General features: G+C 36.5%; 1 protein-coding gene across 5 annotated transcripts in view; it reads left to right on the top strand.

Annotated features, from left to right (window-relative positions):
- LOC112044621 (atypical protein kinase C) overlaps window positions 1–26,594 on the top strand; it is a 263,111-nt gene that overhangs the window by 44,004 nt on the left and 192,513 nt on the right. For 3 of the 5 annotated variants that reach the window (XM_052887256.1, XM_024080511.2, XM_052887257.1), the window contains exon 3: window positions 1,043–1,656. The exons of the other annotated variants lie outside the window; for them this stretch is intronic. In XM_052887256.1, coding sequence (XP_052743216.1) covers window positions 1,062–1,656 — 595 coding nt within the window. In that variant the 5' untranslated portion in view covers window positions 1,043–1,061. The remainder of the gene's footprint in view (window positions 1–1,042; window positions 1,657–26,594) is intronic. 5 annotated transcript variants of the gene reach the window in all.

Consider the following 26,594-nt stretch of genomic DNA (forward strand, 5'->3'; position numbering starts at 1 on the left):
ACCTGCGTAGTTTCCGTTCCCGCGAGAATACGGTGATAAAATATAGCTTATGACATTCATATATAACGCGACATTCTAGTGGTAAGACGTTTCAAAATTGGTTTAGTAGATCCAGAGATTACCCCCTACAATACCACAAACTTTACTTCTTTATAATATATTTAGACGCCCCGCGGTTTCATCCGCGTAAATCCCGTTCCCGTGGAAATATGGCGATAAAATATAGCCTACAATACTCACAAATAACGTGTCTTTCTATTGATAAAAGAATATTCAAAATCAGTATTAGTACATCCAGAGATTACCTCTTTATAATATTAGTATAGAATTGGATATAATAGAATGTATATAAGATTTAATACACAACGGATAGTACTCGTAGATGTTATATAATAGATACTGGTAGAATAACATTAGTTTAAAATTTGGCTCCGGATTCTGTTTTAGAATGGAGCGGTGGAACGAGGGGCTTTAGCATCTCTGATAACGTTTACGTGGCTGGTAATTTTATCACCGCTGAGACAATATCGCCCTATTCCTGCTGACAGATAGGATTTGCGAGGAGCAAATACAGATAACTTCGTTGCGCAGAATGTTCGGCTCAATTTGAGCTTAGGATTGTTAGTTTTGGAAACACGGCTAATATGGTTAAGATCTTTTGATTAAACTAATATTGCACATTATATCGCAGGTCACTCGTTATTGTATTATTTGATTGTACTTATTGTTTTTTCTTCTTCTCAAGTCTTTCAAACTATTTAAGTATTTTAGATTAAATAAGAATAAGCGTTAAATATACATATTACTGATAAAATACTTATTTTACATTAGGTACTACGTTTTTCCGCATGTATATGAATTTAAAGGAAAATTAAATCTAGAAAAAGACAATTTTACATTTAACTTCACCGTTTTCTTTATAAATTTAGGAGATAGGTTGCGTTGAGTTACTATGGGTTTTTTATAACTTTTTGATCAAATAAATTAAAAATTATTAAAGAAACACAATACCACCTCGCCTATAACCAGTGAAAATCCACAGTGAAACAAGGAATGCAGTGATGGAATTTATAACTAATCTTAGTACATTGAAATTAGTGAAAATGATCGTGCTTTCGAATATATTCCGTGGAAGCCACACAGCGCAACAGTTACCCAGTAAGTTGGAAGAAAAGGGTGTCAAAGAGAAACAATCTAACCTAGTGTCACAGAGTTCGCTGAGGCTGAAACAGCGGACTAAAACCCACGACAACATAAACGAGACAATCAGAAATGAGAACGAGAAAACATCGGTTAGTGACAAAAGACTTTCGAACAGTGTGGATGCCATAGTTACACACAAAGATGCCAAAAGCAAAGTGATATGTAGTGCCAAAGGTTTATTAGAAACAAATTTAGATGATTTATTTAACGATGTACAGAAGACAGACGGCTGGGTGGAACCAAAGAGTTTGGGTGCTAGTGAACCGACGTTAAGCTTTAATGAAACTGACACCAGGGCTGTTAGTAAGCGGGAATCTCTCATGTCAGAAAATGATAGTGATGGTGATACGGCGACTGATAGCGATTGTATGGACGACGCGGCGCGCGCGCAGCGGAAGTGTATGGGCGCGAGGCGGTTCGGCCATATGCTGAGAAGAGTTCTTTCTCGAAACGGTAAGCCATATTGTGCCTCATAAGACTTTAAACTCGTACCATAAGTGAGATAATTATCATTACCAGTGTAATGAAAACACTCAATGGCCTGACTCACGTCAATATCCCATGGATATTGACGTGGGTCTCAGGAAGGTCGTTGAATTCCATGAGCCTCTGGCAATTGTTATATTGTTGGATAATGATCGTTACAGTTACATACATTATCATCCTGAGTCTTTACTTAAGGCAAGGTGATAATATACATCCTTTATGATTCTTTTAGATACAATTTACTTTGTAACATTACATACTTATACATACATGAGTGTAATTATTAAATTTATGCCTCTGACGCCGGTCGCAAACGGTCAAGTACACGTAGCGCGTAGCGATGTGGGCAGTGAATAAAATATCGAAACCACACTAATAACCATATTTCGATATTTCTGTGGCCGGTGTAAAATATTTACTATTAATTTATCAGATTTACCATCAGACAAAATCTCTCAATCTTATCTAGTCTGATGGTAAGTTTAGATATAAGGTTGAATGCACTTTCCTAAAATATACCTTTTCTCTCTTGTCACATTTCTGTTATATAACCATAATAATGATTGATTATATAGTTAGTACACATTACAAGCTAGACCAAACAACGAAGAAGCCACTGTATTCGTTCCTATAAAGACTGTTACGGTAAAAATAAAATGACTAAAAAAAAGGGAACTAGTGAAATGCTAATACCGAGGGTTCTGTACGATATCTTAAAACCGGATTTTTATGCATCGATTTTCGATTAAATTCCGATTAGAATTGCGCAAGGCTAATGGGACTGTACTCATGTGTCTAATACTTTTGTTCATTTCTTTGTTTCTTTTTGTGGTTCTGTATTTCATTAGGAGGAAAACCTTTCTAGGAAACTAATTACTATTTGCATGTCTGGGAGGGATTGTTTTCTCCTACATTTATTTGTGAAGTTAGAAGTTTTGTATAGTCTTTACTGTTTGTATTTGTACTGTTATTATTATAATTATAGCTGATAAACTGCGAGATGTCGAATAACTTATAGAAGGTCGGTCCTTTAACTTACAAGTTTGTTTGAGATGTATTAAGGTATTATCTTGTGATGGCCTTAGTATTAACCTTTTAAGGAAATACGGTAGGCGACTATTGAGTTTGTATTAAGGTTGCTTTAAGAGGTAATGTGTAACAAAGGTCTAAACTTTGAACCGTCTGATGAAAACATGAAGATCATCACATCTCTCAACTTTATTAGAATATGACACTTTAGAGCTGAAAATACTAGAATTACGTTTTTTCACTTTGAAACTGAAAGCTAAAAGTGAATTTGCTGCTTTAATATGAAGTACTCGTCGTTTTTCACAAATCCTGCGAACCATGGATTTGGGTCCTAAGAATGAGTGGTTCTCTAAGATGCCTTTTTGTAGTTTTAGTATTTCATTGGCGTACCCTGACATCTAAAAAATTACCAATAAAGCATCGCCGGCGAATCTGAGCGTGTTGAATTACAGCCCGCTAGGTTATTTATTTGTCTCCGATTGTGGGAAATTGCTTTACTGCTCTGATTGAGATCTGCTCTCAAAAATCAAGCTTTGTTCGTGACCTATTTATTTATTTCACATTTATTTTCATACATTCGTTTAATGCGTCAGGATATCAATTTATATTTCCTTTTTTTATCAGAGCTTAAGACCATTGGAACAATGGATTGAAGGGTTTCGATTTAAACAATTTAATATTTTTTAACCGACTTCAAAAAGTCTGAAGGATGTTCTCAATTCGACGCGTATGTTTTTTTTTTGTTTTTTTATTTTTATAATGTTTGTTACCATAGAACATCGTCATTTCTTAACCAATTTTGATTTTATTTGTTTGAAAATGACATCAACATCTACATCAGGATCTGATGATCTTTCATGTAGTTCTTTCAGAAACGGCTTAAATTAACACAACACCGGCTTAGCACCGCCTTCAAACTGATCATCAGTTAGTACATAATATGATATATAGATAGATATGATATTATTTTTCGCTTTTTAGTTTAGTCAGTATGTTTTATGTTTTTGAAGTCGGTTGAATTTTTACTAACTAGAGTGTGGCAGTCAGGTATATAAAACAAATAATTATGACATCTAAAATTATTTTGGATTACTTAAATATTTAAACGGTTGACCGGGCCCAACAGCTTGTATAACTCTCTGAAGTTCGACGGTGTTACACCAAGTTCTCAACTCCGGGTTCGACTCACTGAGAAATTCTTAGAAGAAATATTCAAATTTTATAACCTGACTTAGAACCTCATGATACCAAGCCGCAAAAGAAAATCTCTGGAATAACGAGGCAGCTATGTATCTTACAATGTTTTTTTAGGGTTCCGTCCTTAAAAGAAAAAAAAACCGCAGCTCTATAAGATCACTTTCTAGTCTGTCTGTCTGTGTGTCAAGACCCTTTATTTCGGGTATGCGTGGAGATTTCTTTAAGTTGAAATATAAACTGTATACTCAAGTTTCTACGGTCCCGTGAAGATGTGAAAATCAAAATCAAACTTCTAAGTTTACGTAAAAAAATGGTTGCGGCCGTTTATTCAGCACAAAACACACGTTTCGATACTCTTACGGGATACAAAACTCATAGGGTAGGTACTTTTCCGTTAACCTTAAACTATATTTGCCAAGCGTTATAGACCACAAGTACAAGAAAAATGTCAAAACTATATATTAGTTTATAAATTTTAAAAGACGGAGTCTAAAATTTAGAGAAATCCAATTCATTTAAATTTGCAATTCCATTCCTGAATTATCCTATGTACGGAACCCTCGATGTTCGATTCCGACTGGCACTTGTTCGGTTTTTTATTTATTTACGAATGCGGACTTGTAGAAAATAATAAAAAGTATTACAGTAGTCAGTGGGGAGTTTGTTGTACTGAAGTGCGCGGCGTTCGTTCGTTTATTTGTTTTTGATTGTAGCAAATTGCTCCGTTGATTGAGACTCGCGCAATCACGTCGGGTCGCCGACTCGCCGCGTCTTTGCTTTGGCTCTGATTGTTTTGATCGATGTTATTGTAACTATGTGCCCATGGGCGTAGCCAGGGTTCTACCTAGGAGGGGAGGGGGGGGGAGTAGGTATACGTACGTACGTAAATTAACTAGGTATTTCACATTACAAATTGATACTATCCGAACCGAAACCGAATTGCAGCTCCAGCCTCAGTTTCGGTTTATTAGTTTCACTTTGGGGGGGGGGGGGGGGGGAAAGCTTTGCCCATGTAGGTGCCTCGATGTTTCATTGCTTCAATGATTAGGTAGTACAGGGTTCGAGTTCCAAACCTAAGACTTCCGTATTAAAGTGCATGTTATAAATCATAGAAAACAGTCAATAGTATCCGATTACTTGGTGTTTTTCGAAGAGGAATGTCTACTCAATCTGATTTAGATAAATACATTGCAACTTCTTAGATAAATACATTAATAAAACCCTTTGTGGCATTTCTCATATGGAAAACTAATAAAATAACAAGAAAGTAAAACGAAGTGTTTGCTGGCTTTAATTTAGTAGAATTAGCTGATTTAGCATAAAACAGCAGCCAACAATAATGTATTGAGTATTATTTTTAGTCACGACTTGGCGACCTATGTCATTTGAATATCAGAAGATTTATGCTAGTTAACAAATGTGCGCGCAAACACTGGTGCTCGCTTTATTCTATTGGTATTATCTATTTGGCCTCCGTGGCGCAGTGATAAGCGCAGTGCATTTACAAAACGCAGATTCTGGGTTCGATCCCCGGCTGGGCCGATTGAGGTATTTTTAATTGGTCTGACTCGTGGGAGACTTCCTACGGTAAAGACGATTTAGCGTTTCAGTACGATGGAGGAACTGAAAGGGGTCATCCTCCATCCTCCTACAAGCAAGCCCGCTTCCATTTTAGATTGGCTAACTTGTAAAGGCTAACTTGTAAAGGCTAACTTGTAAAGAAAAAAATATATATGTATATCTCTATCACTCTCACTCGAAAACTTTCTTTGTCTACCTTTCTCTCTTCTCTTCCTCACTAAAGTTTTTAAATGTAACTCATTTCTACGATTTGAAAGGCGTTAATTTATCGTTTAGAAATGTAACTGTAACACAGTAAGTATATAGGTATAATGCAATAGCGGATATTAGAGGCACGTTAATCAACAAGATAAACCAACCAGGCCTTCCGCAAATACCCAACATTATTATCTTGGCGGCGAAATATTTAGCGCCTAACTCCAGCTCGGTGCACTGTGTTTGACTATTTGTGTAATTATATGTGCGACACGATAAAACGACCGTTTTGACGCTAATGACGTTCATTAATTGTCGTGAATCTCACGGGATTCAGCGAGGTGTTCAGACTGTACTAAAGACAATTATTGGCGTAAGATCATATTTTCCAACAAATAAACAGTTTTTCTTTCTTACTAAAACTTTACGAAGTTACTTTCGTTGTAACAATTGTAGGAATATTTTTTTTAGACATAGTTTTACAAAATATTTTTTGCATTACATTGTTGAGATGTTCGTTCCAGCTTGTTTTGTGTTGATGATTTAACTGCAGGGTTCTTAATATTTAACATAAATTAGCGATTCATCGCAAGGTCAATGGGCTATAAGAGTCGTACAACCACTAATCTAAAATGGGCTACTTTTTATCCCGGAAATATCCATGGTTTCCGTGGGATTTGTAAAAAAAAAATTCTGTTTGTCTGTATGTTCGTTATAGAAACAATAACTACTTGGCGGATTTTAACGAAACTAGGTAAAATTATTCTTCATTCTCCTGGGGAGCTTATTTTTCATCACGCTACGATCAATAGGAGCAGAGCAGTCAAGGGGAAAAAAATGCTCCATTTTTACAGCGATACTACTGTAAAGGCTGGATTAAAGAAATTTAAGGGCAGACAAAGTCGCGGGCTAGTAATAAATATAACCAGAAATTGGTCGTCAAAAGCATAAGTAAGCCAGCGTAATAGTAACGGAAGCATTCACCTAATTGTTAGTTATAAATAACGTTTCATTGAGGCGATGGCGTGACAGGAAGCCCGGCTTTCTTTGCTGCCGCGCCTCTGCCGCGCTCTATCAGGCAAATGGTACAGGCGCGCCGGCATTAGCTACAGTGCTGTTAATGTACGATGGTGCGGGTGACAGTTCGTTTAACTCTTGAAAGTTTGCCGCGATTCACGATAATATATGTATCTATGATATCTGAAAAATATTTTAGCTACAGTGCTGGTAATGTCTCATAGATTATTGACAATAATATCGGTGCTGCTTTGGTATATATGTCTACTTTCAACAACTTTTTGGTATATACTTTTCTTTGGTATATATTTTTTCAAATATCAGTTTTTATCTTTGTAATATATTATTTACCAATAATATATTCTAAATACTAATAAAATATTCCAATCATCAACATCATTTCTTGCTTCTGAAGCCTAAAATTTTGGTGATTAATATGCGAGTCGAGTTCAATTTACCTACATAAAATATGCTTCTAGTCTAGCATGCAGTTTATTTTACTAGCATGCCACACTGAACATCGCTCAAAGTTATCTCAAGAGGATTATCACCTCCGAGAGTTGATGTACAAGTAGGTATCTACTTATTTCAGTGCCTTCGAGGCACGTCTCAGAGAAGTCACGAAGCCTTTAGCTTTGCCGAGGGAGGTCGAATTTGTAAGAGGGATCGCGGTCCACCGCCTGCGCTGTCTCAGAAGTGGGATTACCCAGTCGTACCTTTGAAAATATTTTCTTTGAAGACATTATATTTGCTGTCTTCGCTATTCAGGAACTGGAAGATTGAGCGTCCTCAACTCACAAATAAATTCAATTGGGAAAATATGCCCGCTTTTCATAGCTTATTCGTATAACCTTAAGATAAGGGCCATACCTTTTAATTAATAAATTGTAAGCATCATCGATATATTTGAAAGATTTGAAAACGATGCCCTTACCTCGTAATAACGTCTTCTGAAATATTGAAAAGGCGAGATATAATCTTTTTAACATGTTATATTATTATTAGTTAATGTACCTCTTCGTCGTATTCCTCATTACTGACGGTCGTGACCCCTAATACAAGCTCGCTTCTTGACGATCTCGCGTCATTTGGCTCGGCTTTTCGCGACTTGCAGAGCCGTGTACCTTGGTGTTGATAGTGGCGCGGATTTGGTCTGACTGACATCGGGCTACGTCCTCGAGGTCTCTTTCTTCCACTTTGTTGAACGCTTTACTAGTTTCTCTAAGTTATCTCCTTCTCTCCTGGCTGGTTAATGTAGGCACCTGCCAGTAATTTAATTGAGAAACTTAAACAAATTATTGTAGGCACTAACTGGAATTAAAAATAATCTGCAACATCATAATTGCAAGCTAACGACAATATATAATTCAATGAATTCACTCTCCTTTCGGTTTCTACACGGCATCGTACCAGAACGCTAAATCGCTTGGCGGACATCCTGATCACTGCGCCACGGAGGCCTTCAAATCTCTATTTTAGTTAGCCCGCTTAATACTGCAGTAAATAGCTAACATGCATAAATAAAAAAAAAATCTTTAATTATTCAATTGCTTACAAAATAAAGTTGAAGTCCAGAGCAATGAAAAATGATAAACAGTAAAAAAAAAGAATCCATTGTCCTGTACCTCTTTCCCAAGTGAGGCAGTCGGTACGTTGAAACGCAACAATGGGTAATAATCTCCATGCGCAAGATAGACGCTTTCATGGCGTTTCAATAGTAGGCTATCTCGAGAGTGGACGGTTATCTGGACTTACCTACACTATTGTACTCGATGAACCGTTCCCGTAACTCTGCTGTAAATCCTTTCAATCTGTCGCAGGTTTCTTTATTTGTTACTCTCCCGCAGTTTCACCCGCGTAGTTCCCGTTCCTGTGAGAATACGGGGATAAAATACTCATGACACTCACAAATGACGTGGCTTTCTGTTGATAAAATTATTTTTGAAAATCGGTTTTGTAAATCCTGAAATTATCTCACAAACTGTTCCTCTATTAAATAAGTATAGATGGCTTTTACTTTTGACGTGCTGTACTAATTATAAAAATCAAAGTTAATTATAAAATATTTTGATTAAAATATGGACTCCCTTAAAATGGCTATGTTGTTAATTCATAAGCCGTAGAAGTGGGTGCGGTAGAAATACCAGTAAAATGTCTCTGTTACCCGTTTAAAGACTGAACGAATTGCGGTAAATTCTATACTAAAACACGTATCCTACTGCTATAGTAGGGGTCATATGAAATTTGTCTGGACAGGGAGATTTTAAAGGAGCTCCTTAACCCTACCACTACTAACACCCGTTGGTGGCAAGCCCTGGCTTTTGCTCAGAGATTTTTTCTCTGCCACACTAAGAACCCGAGCACGGAATGCTAACATGTTTCGTCTCTTCAATAATAGTTATTACATTTTTTTTGTGCAATGAGGCAACAATCGCTAATTTCGTGCCGTGGCAAAAATAAAGATTTTCACTATGATAAAATAAATAAAAGAATTAACAAAACTCCTCGATTTTTGTATCGGTGTGTCTTCCTTTTTTGTCTCATAAAAAGAAGCCTGATTTTTATAGCCAACGATGGAACTACTTAATAATTAAAAAAAGTATCGTTATAGCACGGTTTACCCGTGTAGTAATTAACGAACCAAACGACCTGCAGGAAGCTTTGTGATAGGATTTGAGGTTTTCTAATGAGTAGATTACGAAGTGGGAGTAGAAAAAATAATTTTAGCCACTACTATCATCATTCATCATCATTATCAACACATAGTCGGCTCACTGCTGAGCTCGAGTCTCTTCTCAGAATGAGAGGGTTTAGGCCAATAGTCCACCACGCTTGCCCAATGCTGATTGGCAGACTTCACACACGCAGACAATTATCAAAATTCTTTGGAATGCAGCTTTCCTTACGATGATTTTCCTTCACCGTTTGAGACACGTGATATTTAATTTCTTAAAATGCACACAACTGAAAAGTTGGAGGTACATGCCGCGTACCGGATTCGAACCCACACCCTCCAGAATCGGAGACAGAGGTCATATCCACTAGGCTATCATGGCTCTTACCACCTATAGCCACTATACTGTAGTATCACTTTATTGTGACTCGTCACGCTTGTTAATATAACTAGTTTGTGTCCGACTGTCGACTTGCGTAAACTGTAAGTAGGTAGGCAGTGCTAATTATCCGTTTGATAGCGTCTCACTTTCTCCATTGTTTGTGACGAGCGACCAGCGGTATCTGATACCATGACTAATCGCTTTATTCACTTGACTGACATCTGTGTTTAACTTTTTATTTGTACAGCTAGTTGAACCTATGACATTTCACAATAAAGTAACATTTACTGCCTTAATAAGTAAATAAATGTTTATGTATTACTCTTTATTGCAAACTAGCGGACCCGGTCAAGCTTCGCTTTGACTTATTTGTACTTCCCTACCCCTACTCTACATTACTCTACCCCTACCCTACCTCTACCGTACTCCTACCCTACCCCTAATTCTAATATTTCTCACCTTTTAAACCTTCCCTATACCACCACGAACATTTCAAGACCAAGATGAGATAAATCCGTTCAGCCGTTCTCGAGTTTTAGCGAGACTAACGAACACCAATTTATTTTTATTTATATATATATAGATTAACTTTTTATTTGTACAGCTAGTTGAACCTCTGACATTTCACTAAAATAGCATTTACTGCTTTAATAAGTAAATAAATGTTTATGTATTACTCTTTATTACCAACAAGACCCGGTCAAGCTTCGCTTTGACTTATTTGTACTTCTTCCCTATCCCTACTCTACACTACTCTATCCCTACCCTATTGGTACCCTACCCCTACCCTACCTCTACTCTTCCCTTACCCTACTCCTATTTCAAATTTTTCTCACCTTTTAAACCTTCCCTATACCTCCACGAACATTTCAAGAACAAGATGAGATAAATCCGTTCAGCCGTTCTCGAGTTTTAGCGAGACTAACGAACACCAATTTATTTTTATATTTATATATATTATAGATAGATAGATAGAAAAAGAGTCATCGTCATCATCATTATCAACCCATATTCGGCTCACTGCTGAGCTCGAGTCTCCGCTCAGAATGAGAGGGGTTAGGCCAATAGTCCACCACGCTGGTTCAATGCGGATTGGCAGACTTCACACACGCAGGGAATTATGAAAATCCTCTGGTATGCAGGTTTCCTCACGATGTTTTTCCTTCACCGTTTGGAGACACGTAATACCTATTTAATTTCTTAAAATGCACACAACTGGAAAGTTGGAGGTGCATGCCTAGGACCGGATTCGAGCCCACCACCCTCCGGAATCGGAGGCAGAGGTCATATCCACTGGGAAAGAGGTTGTGCGATCGCCATCATATGAGTAATGATATCATATCAAAAGGACTTTTAAAATTCAACTCTGACATACGATTTTATATAAAGTTTCCACTGCCATTTTTCAAATGTTAATGTGTATATAGTGGATTTATCACAACACGGAACTTTCAAGTCTCGCTTAACATTAAAAATACACCGGCACGATGCCAAATATTAAATTTAAAAATTTTTATTATTGCAGGTAAGTCCAACCGAGCTGAGCTGGTTATACTAACTTCCACACGTATTAATTAACTTGGTCTGCGTGAGCGAGATACGGAAACGTGAGTATTTATACGTAGACATAGATTTAGTTCAGTTTTTGTTATAAACATGCAACTCGAATCTTCTATATAGTCGAGTTACACATACGTCATTGCAAACGTCATTAGAACAATCAATTGGTAACGGTGTTGCTATTTATAATGCAACAAAACCTTTTTGGGTAGATATCTGAGACAAGCTGAAAACTTGTACTGTGCCTTCTTCTATACCCTAAAACTTGGCTGGACTCAATTCCAGCCAAGTTTTAAGGTATAGATATAGGGCGCTTTTTCTTTTTGCCAAAATCCTTGAAAGATTTTTATTGCTAAAATATATTCTCGAGGCAAATGTTTATTTATATATTATGTTTAAATTAAAAGTATGCAACGATCGAAATGTAGCGCATGGTGTCTTTGGGAGGTTGTTTGGGAGGTTGTAGGTTTTTAGGGGTCTATAGTAGGGTTAATGGTTTTTTTTTATTATATTTTATCTCACAAAGTTAATTTTATTTATAAAATGTTTTACATACATAAAAACTCTTTGCCAAGATATAAAAAAGTACCGTTCGTTGTTATACGAATGATAAAGGTTTTATATTACATTACGGCACATGTGCGTAATGAAATACATTACGATATTGAAATTGGTGAAATAAGCGATACTTTACGAGCAAATGTGTTATAAACTATTACTATACGCGGCAAGCCTTGATAGTGTCTTCGATTCACTTCATCTAGAATTCTCCCCACGCCAACTTATAAGTGATTAAAAAGATTTCTTGAACTAATAAAAGAGAGAAGAGGGACTATGTTTGACAGTTGTTAACTTCGGTCTCATTTTGTAGACGAAGTTATTTCTCCAGGGCGTCCCGCCCGATGCTCAAACCGTTGGTTAATTCAATCCGCACGGGGGCGCTCGCGGTACGTAATGAGTGAGCAAATGGAAACTTTGTCCGTGAGGCGTTTGTGTGAGCACGGGAAATGTTATTAGAAAGATTCTCAGCTGCGAGTTATGTTTAAACAATGTGTTATGTCACTGGTTAAGGCCCGTTTATATCTACAGACATTTAGCGTGCCAGAAACGTGCCGTGACATCTGTACTAATCTATAATCTATACTAATATATAAAGCTGAAGAGTTTGTTTGTTTATTTGATTGAACGCGCTAATCTCAATAGCTACTGGTCCGAATTTGAAAAATTCTTTAAATTTTAGATAGCCCATTTATCGAGGAAGGCTATATATTATCCCCGTTTTCCTACGAGAACAGGAACCACACAAGTAAAACCGCGCGACGTCAGCTAGTACAAAATAATATTCTTTTATACAGTGTTGATAAACGTATTTATATCTACAGTCTGTCAACTTCTGCGCGACCGCGTTACGATAGATATAAATACGTCACTAAACACTGTATAGAACAATATTACTTTGTCTGCCACGCCACGCGTCTGGCACGCTAAATGTCTGTAGATATAAACGGACCGTTAGACCTGGCTGGATGCTTCAATAACTGTACAAGCAAGTGTTCAAAGTCTGTCATTGAAATGTTTGAAACTATATATAGCTCCAGAATAAAGTGGGCGCTACATATAGTTGCAAATATTTGGACACAGACCTTAAAACATGGTTCAAATTTCCCGAGAGTTTTTAGCATACATCAAAGCGTTCAAAGTCCACGTACTGTGGTAAGATGTTGTTGCAAAGCAGTACGGTTGCTTCAATAAATGTACTAACAGGTGTACAATATCCGTATAAATGTTATCAAATGTTTCAAGCTATATGTAGCGCCGACTTTAAAAAAGGCTCGTTTGAAAATATTCCCTACTGAGAAACTAGACTAACACAAAGGCTACATAAGCATCAATAATCAGTATAAATGCACTAATAGCTCTAACACATGGCTACATAAGCCTCAATAGCTCAACGGTAAGAGCGGTTGGACTCATCACCGAGGGGCGGTGGTTCAATCCTCACCCCGTTGGTCTAATGTCGTACCCACTCCTAGCACAGTCTTTCTCGACTAGTTGGAGAGGAATGGGAATATTGGTCATATTATAAAAAATATCGCAAATATTCTTTAAAAAAAAGAGACTCTACTAACAAATACGTCAAAATTCCCTATATGTAATGCTACAAATAATGCCATATATTATATAAATAAATCGCACAGAACACAAAACCTTTTGAACCTTTTGAAAGTGAGTAGCAAAGATTTGATTTAAACATACCAAAAGTAGAATCGGCTCAAATCGAAAGACAGAAATATAAGGGAACAGATAAAACACACGCGCCGCATTGTAGAATAATGTGCTATTCTTGATTTCGTGCCAAATCTAATAGCGCTTCAAAAGGAATAGTTCAACCAAGTCTCTTTTCTGGTTCAACCGATCTATTTCTTATATTTTAAGAACGGCGGTGCATTCCGTGCAGTTTAAGAATACCGATAGAATAAATATTACATGCCAATCTGTCTTCTATATTTAATTCCTTCTCTCGTATATAAAACAAAGTCGGGTAAGTTACATATGAGTAACTCTAAACCTATAAAGAGTCTAAACCGATGTAGATGAAATTTTTGCCTTAACATATATTCTCTCTATTATTTATTGAAATATTTCCACAGAAACGCGATCAATGCACATCTATACTAATATTATAAAGCTGAAGTTTGTTCGTTTGTTTGATTAACCGCGCTAATCTCAGGAACTACTGGTCCGATTTGAAAAAATCTTTCAGTTTTAGATAGCCCCTTTATCATCGTAATCATACGGAAACGCGAACCACGCGGGTGAAACCGCGCAGCGTCAGCTAGTTCAAAATATTTTTTATCACAAACGCTGTTTAAAACGTTAAATCTTGATGTTTTTAATACACACACGCAGATTGTGATGCCAGACTTCAATAAATATTAACAATATTAGGTATATTTAACGATACTAACAGAGTTAATGACATGCTTCTATAGCTCAACGGTAAAGCGGACTCATCACCGAATAGTCGTGGTTCGATCTCCGCCCTCCTAATATAGTATTTTCCATTTCATCATCATCATTAAAAACCCATACTCGGTTCACAGCTGAGCTCGAGTCTCCTCTCAGAATGAGAGGGGTTATACCAATAGTCCACCACGTTGGCCCAATGCGAATTGGCATACTTTACACACGCAGAGAATAAAGAAAATTCTCTGGTATGCAGGTTTCCTGACGATGTTTTTCCTTCATCGTTTGAGACAGGTGATATTTAATTTCTTAAAATACACACAACTGAAAAGTTGGAGGCGCATGCCTCAGACCGGATTCGAACCCATACACCCACTAGTACCCATGGTCTAGTAGTGTGAACTACCCATGACACGGCGAAACGTTCTCCGGAACGCGATTAATTTTTCGACTGCTTGCACGGAATGGAAATATTTGTAATAGTAATAAACAAATGGCAAATATTTAAAAAAATGCGGGACTGACAGCTTAATAATAATTAGATACTGTCATTACTAACTGTTTTTAAGTACCTACCTATAACTACTAATATTACTAACAATAGGATATTAAAATTTAATCAATTAAATGTAATTTATGGATTTTATTATCTGAAATAAAGATTATTATTATTATTATATGATTAATGTACCTACCTACACAGTACTCTCTGAAGCACAGGGGTGTAACTCCCAACAACTTAAACCGTATCAAATATAAAAAGTCACTTTTAAAAGCGAAATAGAGAGCTGTATGCAGCGCTGTAAATTTTGACGGCTGCAGCAGCTTTAAAATTCCAACTAAAATTTGTATCGCTATAAAACTATCCGTAGCTACCGTAAATATTACGGTAACCCGCCGTTACCGGTGAATTCGACGGGCAATTGCCAACATCCGTTACGCTGTGGTTACATGTATATTTGTTTACGCTACCTACTGTGACAATATAATCTGAGGCATTTTACATTTTATAAGAATACTAGCAGAAACCCCGCGTTTTTACTCAAGTAGTTTACGTTCTTGTGAACAAATACGGAGATAAACTGTGGTCTACGAAACGGGTGTGGATATTCATCCTCCTGCTAATTAGTTAGCCCGCTTCCATATTAGATTGCATTACCACTTACATCAGGTAAGATTGTAGTCAAGGGCTAACTTGTAAAAATAAAGTAAAGTCAAATAGGTAGAAATCATAGTACAACTTAAATAACCTACGTAACAAACCTCTTTAATAAATAAGATTCTGTCAATGATTACAAGTTGAGCACGCTTTTATGTTTCGTCATCCCCTACTCTGTTTATTATACCTTATTCCCATAGGGGAAAACATTCCTTTATATTGGCCTTAAGGTGCACATAAACGGGCTTGTTATTTGGCTAGTTCCTGCAATAGTGTAGCCGTACCCTTGCAAAGAATCAAACTGCCATAAGAACCTTTTGAGATAAACAGGGTAGTCTTTTCTATATTTTAACAAAGCGAATGTTATGCCCTGTGTTAGGTGACTCAAATCTACATAAAGACAATATGAAAATGATATTTTAAGTAATTTTACTTATACCCTTAAACTTGCTACGAGTATATATACATTTATAGATATATGCAAGTGCCGATGTGATGTTTTCTTATTTGAAATCTTGATTAAATCACACAAAATGCATTTTTTACTACAAAATTTACTATTTTTTAAAATTAGAATTTAAAATACAGTTATTTCATGTAGTCTTAGTTACAAAGCACTTTTGAAACGCCAATTTTAACTATTTGTTTACTATTTATTGTTTTATTTGAGACTACTTTATTTGAGGTTATTCAACTAAGATAACCTAGTCGATATTATATATAGCTAAATGTGCATAGAACTACAACACGGATTGGTATTGATCTAGCAATATATGGAGATTTGTGAAAGGATTATTTGTTATTGATGATTCATTCCAGCTAGATTTACGGCTATTGTGCAATTTTTATAGCCCGTTTGTCAGCATAGCCGAGGTTTCTATAATAATAAACGTCACACCTAACGATTGTCTACGTAAGGGACATAAAGACACACAATCAGTGTAAACGAAAGGCCTTTATTTTTTGTCGGCTCTTTATTTGTGTTTTATTTTGAGCTTATTCTTAGTAGGGCATGTATTTTCATTATAACACTTGCTATTAAATTACGTTGCCAGTACCTATTTGTTTCTCTTCTGAAATTTAGGCAATTCTTTTGACTAGCACGTATGTTGGTGGTGTTTGTTATAACATTAGTATAAAAAGAACGAAATTATGAAAAATCTTTTGTGGCTTATCCGATCTATAACGTGCTAAGTAAAGTAAAAATCGTGTTTCGCTTAAAAATGGCCGTATTTTTTACATTAATGAAGTTCCCTTTAAGTTTAATGTTCATTTCTAGATACAAGTTAAGTCAAGGTGTATATTCCGTCTTATCACATTCCTTTAGCTGTCTGTTTCCTGCCCTTCATTCTGTAAAGTTTACAGCGATGTGACATCGCTCATTTCCATGGCATCCAATACAAATTCTAATAATACAATAGGCGAATATTACATCGACGAGTATAAAATAAAGGAATCACACCTCTGATTCTTACATCTTGGTCTTACAATTTTTATTAAGAGCTCGAATGAGCATCGTCTTGATATGTATATACTTATCCTTTTAACTTATTGCATTGATTCATGGGGAGGTGTAAATAAGACACGTCTTCTTAACTTAGAGCGTGCTCAGAGAGCTGTTCTTAAAGTTAGTAATTTTCTTCCTTACAGATACCCAACAACCTCACTGTATAAAGAATGTGGAGTACTCACAGTACGACAGCTTTTTGTTCTCAAAATAATTTTGAAACAGCATAAGTCAGTAGACCAAGCTCTGATAAATAAATTAAAGAATAAACGCAACAAAAACAGAATTTGCAAATCGTCTAGATTCTACACATCTTTTTCCCATAATTTTTTCCCTTTTCTTGGAAGTTTTATATATAATAAGGCTGACGCAGTTCTTTCAATTCACTCACTATCTTCTTTTCAGTGTAAAAGAAGAGTACATGACTGGCTCCAACAATTAGACTATGTTACTACTGAAAATCTGCTGTCAATTCTGAAATAATACTTATTTTTCATTATCTAACATATATATATATATATATATATATATATATATATATATATATATATATATATTTATTTATTTATTTCTTCTTATTTATAGCATACAAGCAGACACACGCACACACACACCCACACACACACACACCCACCCACACCCACACACACACACACACACACACACACACCCACGCATACACACGCTACTATGTTTTGTACGTGACATAAGATTGTTACATCTAAGCAGGGAAGAGCACAGGTATCTATAATACAAGTTCTTTCTTAGTTTAGATACCTGTCACTCATCCATTAATTATAGTGTTAAGCTATTTTTACCTATTATGTTACGGTTTTATAGAGAATAAACGATTATTATTATTATTATTATTATCATCAGGTGAGATCGTAGCTTATCTGACACTAGCTGACGCCGCGCGGTTTCACCCGCGTGGTTGCCGTTTCTGTAGGAATACAGGGATAATATATATCCTTCCTCGATAAATGGGCTATCTAACACTGAAAGAATTTTTCAAATCGGACCAGTAGTTCCTGAGATTAGCGCGTTCAAGCAAACTCTTCAGCTTTATAATATTAGTATACGAGTAGATAAAAAAGAACATCTTCAGGAATGTTATATAATATTCAAAATTGGACGTGTAAATTATCCATGTAATGTGAGTGCTGGCACATAAATTTGCAAAGTAAGTGTTTTGCGCCCCGATATATTCACCGGCGGCCGGTCCAGTTCATCGGGCAGTAAATTCCGCCTAAGCTCAGTGGGAGCACTAAATAATACCTACGTTTATACGGTTTATAGTGCCGCTGTACCAGAGCTACGGCCCGTACACCGTAGTTGTAGGTTGTTTCCTTTATTTTTTTTATTCTTTACAAGTTAGCCCTTGACTACAATCTCACCTGATGGTAAGTGATGATGCAGTCTAAGATGGAAGCGGGCTAACTTGTTAGGAGGAGGATGAAAATCCACACCCCTTTCGGTTTCTACATGGCATCGTACCGGAACGCTAAATCGCTTGGCGGTACGTCTTTGCCGGTAGGGTGGTAACTAGCCACGGCCGAAGCCTCCCACCAGCCAGACCTGGACAAATTAAGAAAATCTCAATCTGCCCAGCCGGGGATCGAACCCAGGACCTCCGTCTTGTATATCCACCGCGCATACCACTGCGCCACGGAGGCCGTCCTATCGAGGTTATTGATGTGTTCCTTAATGATAAAGCCTCAATAGCTCAACGGTAAGAGCGGTTGGACTCATCACCGAGGGGGGGTGATTCAATCGTCACCCCGTTGGTCTATTGTCGTACCCACTCCTAGCACAGTCTTTCCCGACTAGTTGGAGGGGAATGGGAATATTGGTCATATTTTACAAGATATGGCAAATATTCTTTAAAAAAAAATCCATTGGATCAGCTTCAACCTTCACACAAGAAGTAAAACTATAAGAAATTGTAATGTTGTCATCAATTGTAAATTATAATACCGTATGAACTTTTTTATAAAAGAGCAACTGTTGAGTCTCTTGCCGTAGCAGCCTTCCGAACCGGTGGTAGAATCTTTACAAATAGTCAACTGACTGACTGTTGAAAACTGAGCCTACTTGAAATAAATGAATTTTGATTTTGATAAATATTTTGTAAAGAATTTTGATGCTTTAATAGCTTGCCATACAATTAAATTCAAATTTCATTTGTTCAAATTAGGCATAGTTGACAAGCACTTTTGAAACTTCAAGTTATGTAATGATTTAATAGTGGTAATTAAAGTCGAAAACTTAAAATTAAAGTTACGAGGGTTCTAAACGCCTCGGTCCGAGAAGAGCCCACAGCAAATTCAGCCGGTTACTTAGTATTCAGCAGATAGCCGTGAATAAAGAGAACCGTGAGAGTCCAGTGGATATGACTTCTGCATTTGATTCGAATCCGATCCGGGGCATGCACTTTTCAGTTACGTATATTAAATTAAATATCACGTGTCTCAAACGGTCTAAGGAAAAACATCGTGAGGGAACCTGCATACCATGCATGCATGTAATTCTCTACGTGTGTAAAGTCTGTCGATCCGCATTGGACCAGCGTGGTGGACTATTAGCCTAATCCACATTCTGAGAGGAGACTCGTGCTTAACAGTGAGCCGAATATGGGTTTTTTATGATCATGAATAGTGTAGGAAAACTTACAGTTTTGGCGGATCGCTGGGTTTCACCTTCAGTTAAATACTAATTATTATCACATGCTTCTTGTCACGTTTTTTCTTGCGCCGGCCGGCTTCTTCGCGGGTTGGTAGATACACTTCTTCCTTTGCGGTTTGTATATTGTAAGTTTGTAAGATAGGTTTAGGCGATCAGCGGATATGGAGCTCCAAGTGAAAAAAGGACAATTTGCGGATTAATCTGATAGAGGTTGTTGAACTTGTGTAGGTGACGCGGAAGTGAATCAAAAAGAGTGCGTAGTGATTTCATAGACTAAATGTCAAACTTTTTTTTTTTTTTTGATGGACTCGTGGTCGAGCTCTTTGATATTAAGAATCTTACAAATAGCTTCATAGTTAAACGAACGAATTAAAATGAAAAGTACCCCCTTCTCGTGCAAAGACTTGTAGAATTATAATTAAAAAGGCTTGACCAATTTCCTTTTTAAAAATATTGTGATATTTTCTAATTGACACAATCTTCATTCGCGTGACCACAAGTAACTTTCTTTATATATTTTTTTACTATAAATGAAATATTATGTTTTTAAATTGTTGTAGTGGACAAACATGGTCCCGCTAATTAATTATTACGCTTTTATTATTCTGTGTTGGAATAGGAGTCGGTATAATTATGGAAGTACGATCGCTTTAGTGGGTTCTGTGGGTACACTAATAGTCCTCCGGGCGGGCATTCAATCCGTAACTTCCATTCTCAGACCGTCTTCCTAATCGCGAGGCTATTAAGACAAAAAAACGCAAGGCTATTGAGGCTTTAAAATAAAAACGCAAATTTTAAAATAAAAGATAAAAAATGAATATTTTTACAATTTAACATAGAACATTTTTAATGGGCGATGAAAATTTCGTTAACATTATTCCCAGTAACGAGTACGTATGTACAAAATTACTTTTATTGTAACAGCGAACTTACTACCTCACATCGCCTACCCACATATTGGATAATGAAATAACATTTATCTGCAATGCAGAAAATTTTCGCGCCATGAGGATGCAATTCGGAAGCATTTACATGTACTTAAATGAAAGCCTTTGCTGCATAGTGCTTTCCGATACCGTTGTGAATATTTACAAGTACCACTTTGACTAAGTCATCGAGAATTTGCTTATAAATGTAAGTTCCCCGTTAGCGAACAAAATAATCTTCTGAACCAAAAATGTGCCTCACGGGTATGTATGTACGTAATGGATACGTGAATTATAAATTGTATGTAGGTGGATGCGTTTATCTCATCCTACATTATGGCAGATAGCTTTCATAAAATTTTATTATTCATATTAACAATTCGTATGAAGACATTCTTTATGGCCATTAAAAAACAGTTTACGACGTAACGCGCGCGCCTGGTGGCTAGGCGCCTATGGGAACAATCTTGATACATGTATATTGAAATCCTCAGATGAATTATATAGGGACCTGCCTCACTAGACGAGACCTCATTGTCAAAGAATAGGATCAACGATCTAACGCGTTATAAAAGCTGTTTCTCTGGTAAATATTGATGTTTCATTCTTTTAATTGTTTTTGTCGTGTAAAGAGCTCTCTAAACTTTCTAGTTTACTAAACGATTAATTGTTTCATTTATAAGAATTTTAACTTAGATATATCAAATGTTTATTAATAACAAAATCGTAAATAATCAATTCTTCAGCCGGAACAGCAAAACATCGATCAAGTAATCGAATATTCTGCGTATTGGGTCCGATAAGTGGTAAGCGTGGTGTTGGTAGGTGATGTGTTCGTTAGTCTGTGTAAAAATTACACGTGCTATTGTCATTGCCAATTACATTTATACTTTTGTGTAGCGTAATGACACAATATATTTAATGGTGTTACTTATTTTGGATGTGCGAATTTACCTAGTCCCTTAAAAACGAAGACAATTTAATGGTGAATTTAAGTGCGATACAAGTCCAAAGGTTATTTGGTCCGAGTTGAAATCCCAGTTGGAGGGATCGGAACGTTTTGATGCTTTAAGTTTTTATAGTCGATAAAAGCAGTTAAAAGCTTAAACTCGAATATTACATACAATATTGTAACAGTTATTACATGCATATGTAATCTGTTGATTCTAATTATAAGTTTAGTCATAATTGAAAATTCAATTGCCGTTGCCGTTTAGGCAAAAGTTGTTTTATTATTTTTAGTTACAATTTACGTGAAATTTATTTATGATTCTGATGTAGGTATATATGTAAAATTTTACTGGATTTTTAAATTTTTTGATCTATATCTATTCAGATATAGGGTACCGAGTCAACATCATGATGGACAGAAAATACAAATGAAATACACAGAGTAACCAGAGTGAGTCTTTACAAGCAACATACTGAAGCCGGTAAACCTATTAAAAAAAAACAAACGTCACGCCTCTCGCGTTCGCGAATAATTTGTACGCTTCCTTCTTAGATTGCATCATCACTGACCATCAGGTGAGATTGAACTTCACAGGCTTTCTTGCCTTGTGTTCAACATTCTAAAGGAGTGATATATAAATTCGATGAACAATAACCAGAATAGGCACAAAGTTGCCCCTTTTAAAGCGATATCAGAATTGGCACGGATTCTCGGATCGCACATTATCCGACATTGCGGCGCGTGTGTTTTATCGCCTAGCAATACATCGCAATCTCTCAATGTGAGGCTCGTTCGATTTGGACTTCGATAAGTGAAATTGCGGCGGTATATCGAAATACATTCAGAGTCGTTCACTGGTTTGGTACAATGTTACACATAAATCGCTTTTAACTAGCTGACTTGATAGTAGGGCAATTATAGGTTCAGAATCATAATCATCACCATCATCATGGTCATCATCATCATCATAATTATTATTATCATTATCGTCATCTTCATCTTCATTATCATTATCATGAACAGCCTATGGACATCCGCTGCTGGACATAGGCCTCTTGCATGGACTTCCAAACATAACGGTCTGAATGCAACCCACATGTCTTCGGTCTATCTAGTGGGGGTCACCCCATACTGAACCTACCTGAACCTGATGGAGTAAATACTAAAATAATACTGCAATTACTTTATTAAAAACCGACTTGATATTTGAGGCATTGCAGTTACGGATATTTTATTTATTTGAGGCAATTCGAAAGACTTAAGTTATATTATTTGGCCTATTTTAATAGCCTAGTGCTTGACCAAAGTTCTTTGTATAAAAACGTATGCCAACAAAGTTAATATTTTGGCAAGGAAACGCACTTACTCTAAGGAAAAAAAATACACTGAATAAATAATTAAAACTACTGTACTAAGTGTACTAAAAACCATTTCTTGAAATCACTGAAGCCGAAGGCTTTTCATGAGAAAAAAAAAACCGATCTCAAGGATACCTCGTATGTATAACCATGACATGACATTGCTTTTTAACCGACTTCAAAAAAGGAGGAGGTTCTCAATTCGTCTGTATGTTTTTTTTATATTCCTTACAAGTTAGCCCTTGACTACAATATCACCTGATGGTAAGTGATGATGCAATGTAAGATGGAAGCGGGCTAACTTGTTAGGAGGAGGATGAAAATCCACACCCCTTTCGGTTTCGCTTGGCGGTACGTCTTTGCCGGTAGGGTGGTAACTAGCCACGGCCGAAGCCTCCCACCAGCCAGGCCATGGATCTAACCCAGGACCTCCTTGTAAATCCACCGGGCATACCACTGCTTCCGTGATAGCCCAGTGGATATGACCTCGGCCTCCGATTTCGGAGGGTGTGGATTTAAATCCGGTCCGAGGCCTCTTACATCTTTCTTTCATTTAAAGAAGTTAAATATCACGTGTATCAAACGGTTAACGGAAAAACATCGTGAGAAATGCTGCATACCAGAGAATTTTATTAATTCTCTGCGTGTATTAAGTCGGCCAATCCGCATTGGGCCAGCGTGGTGGACTATTCGCCTAACCCCTCTTATTCTGAGAGGAGACCCGAGCTCAGCAGTGAGCCGAATATGGGTTGATAATGATGATGATAATGAATGAACTAAAATGGTGTTAACTCGTCTTATGATTGGGACAACGGTTTGTACACAACCGCATCAGAACTCAAACATAGCTAAACACACATGCAGTGCTAATTACACATGTTGTGATAGTACAAATATAGTACGCCAACTGTCATAACAATTTTCAGCTAACAATAGGCCTGGCCTTAATGTTCTAGCTAGCCATTTAGTCCGCATCTAGTCTAATTTTAAGCCGAGCACATTTTATGTAGGTGCAGATAGCAGCTTGCCGCATTTGGCGCAAAAACATTTGATTTATGACTCGGACTCTCTCTCTGCAGTTTTTATGAACTAAGGGTCAGCGCCGACTGAGCGAAAATTAAACGCTGCTCGCTTACGAGCGATATTGGGTTAAATTCGATTAGGGACATATTGAGTAATGAAAGTTATATTTTGAAATGGATTTATAAAATGCGACTTTTTGGATTTTAGTCAGTGTGTTATCCGCTTAAGAACTTATTGAGTTATCATTTACTTAAAATTAAAAATTATATGCTATAGCTTGGCAAATTGCTTCGAAACATTCTCGATGGTCCGGGATAGCGATGCCTCGCGCGCACGACTTCATACCCGCGCAGTCCTTCAGTTGCAGTTGCCCGCATATCATGGGAGTGTCATCATCGAACTTGTCAAGCTATAGAGTCAATAAGCTCATTTGACGACGATAACAAGAACTAGAAGAAGAGAATAATATTATACAAGGTGCTTGGGAGTATTTCCCATAACTCTAGGGTTATATTCCTTAGCAGAAATTGATTCAAAATGTTCAAGGAACATGTCTTCTAAAATGAATATTTTTGGAGTAAATAATATTTCTTTTGTTATTAGATCTTACAATTTACTTACTTACTTGACGTTTACATTGACGTAGATAAAGGCGTGTGTTACATGGATAGTCGGAATTATTTGTATTACTTTGTATAAAAACATCAAAAGTTTTTTTTAATTGATAAAATATTAGTTGTGCAGTTCGGCTCCTATAAGTAAATTCGTCAACACCTTGAAGTTATGGGAAATACTCCGCAACACTATGACAAATATCCATTTATATATATAAAAAAAAATTAGCATCTCTTAAGCTTTTTGTCAGCTCTTCTTCGTAAAACCTATCTTCTAATCCGGTCGCAGATTCAAAGAGGCAGAAATAAAAAAAACAATTAAATAAATTTGTTTAATAATACACTAATCTACGCTGGCCCTAATGCACTTTGCAATGTTCTTTTGACACTTTATAATATAAATGTTATTCTTTTTGCTTTATTACTACTTGAATTCTCTTTCTGTAGCTGTAAATTAGAATAGTTAGCTTTTATTATTTACGTCTGACTCAGCTAAACGAAAGACTTTTTTACATTCAACTTAATGTAATGATGGCTCCATTTCCTGAATGCAAATCATCGTGTTGATACAACGAACCGCAATTTTTGAAAGGAAGGGCAATTCATTACAAGCATTTATTTGAACTGTTATTGTGACCCAAGCCTTGGAAGGAATTAGAACCACTTCCTGATGTTAGATTGGAATCAAATTGTGTACACCTACTTGGGTATCTTCACTGACAGTGCATTAAAATGGTACCAAAGTACTGCTTTTTTTTAAATCTTTTTTTTTATTCTTTACAAGTTAGCCCTTGACTACAATCTCACCTGATGGTAAGTGATAAACTTATTTGATAGAATTAGAAGTAAGGTAAACCAGATAAGACCATCCAGTTTCGACTTTGGCAGGCACTGCGCTACATTCCGAGTATATTATTATCATCACCATAATTATCAACCCATATTCGGCTCACTGCTGAGCTCGAGTCTCCTCTCAGATTGAAAGGGGTTTGGCGTTTTTCGTTTGAAAGAGTGTACTTCCAGATTGGTCCCATTTCATTTTCATGAACTTTGAAGTCGGTTCCATTTTTATGTTAAAAATATTATTTCGTAGTATACTATATTTCAGTATAATTATTTAATCGTACAAATAAAGAGATGACAAAGATAATATCAAGTTAATTAGGGGACCGAATTACACAAAGGGGCTCCATTATTAAACACCAAACGCACTCTCAACTGCTCCGGAGAACAAGGGTCTCTTTATAAATTAGCGGTTTATTTTCCCCTACATTTAATATTATTTTCTCTTCGCACAAAAATAACCTGAGGTCTCGTTACGATTGTATTAACAACAAAATAAAATGAAATTGTTTATTAATTTATATATTTATACATAAAATGAAACCTGAAATGAAACGAATGTGTAATTCGTACAATTTTACGAAAATTGAGCGAATGTAAAATTTTACACAGTTAACACTGGATTAACACAGGCTATTTTTTATCCCGAAAAAATCCTTGCATTCCCGAGATTTGCGAAACCTGACGATTGTGGTGGTATGAATGTTTGTTACTCTTTCACGCCTCGGCTGCTGAACCGAATTTGAAATTTGAAGTAGAGATAGATCATAGACTGGATTAACACATAGGCTACTTTTATCCCGGAAAAATCCAAGGTTCCCGAGGGATTTGTAAAAACTAAATTCCACGTGTTAATTTAATGAAAATGAAATTTAGGCATACTACAACTAGCTTTACTACACACATAAATACATAACGCGACTATCGATTATTGTTTATCGAAATATAAATTTATTTTTTACCTCTAACATTTCTTAATTTTATTATATGAAACATTGTCTACATTCCATTGCCCGCTACTAATAAGTTTTAATTTACGTTTAATTTGTCTTCATGACCTCAAGTCTTGTAGACGACCTACAGTATAGTACAGCGAATGTCCGCAGATTCACCTCTCAGGCTTTTAAACGAAGCATCAATCATCCTTAAGGTTATCTAGACGCTGTTTTACAAGTAACGACTACATTCGTAGTCGTTACTTGTAAAACAGAGGATACTACCTGTTCTGAAGAAGTA

The sequence above is a fragment of the Bicyclus anynana genome, chromosome 19 (assembly GCF_947172395.1).
Source record: "Bicyclus anynana chromosome 19, ilBicAnyn1.1, whole genome shotgun sequence".
NCBI lineage: Eukaryota > Metazoa > Arthropoda > Insecta > Lepidoptera > Nymphalidae > Bicyclus > Bicyclus anynana.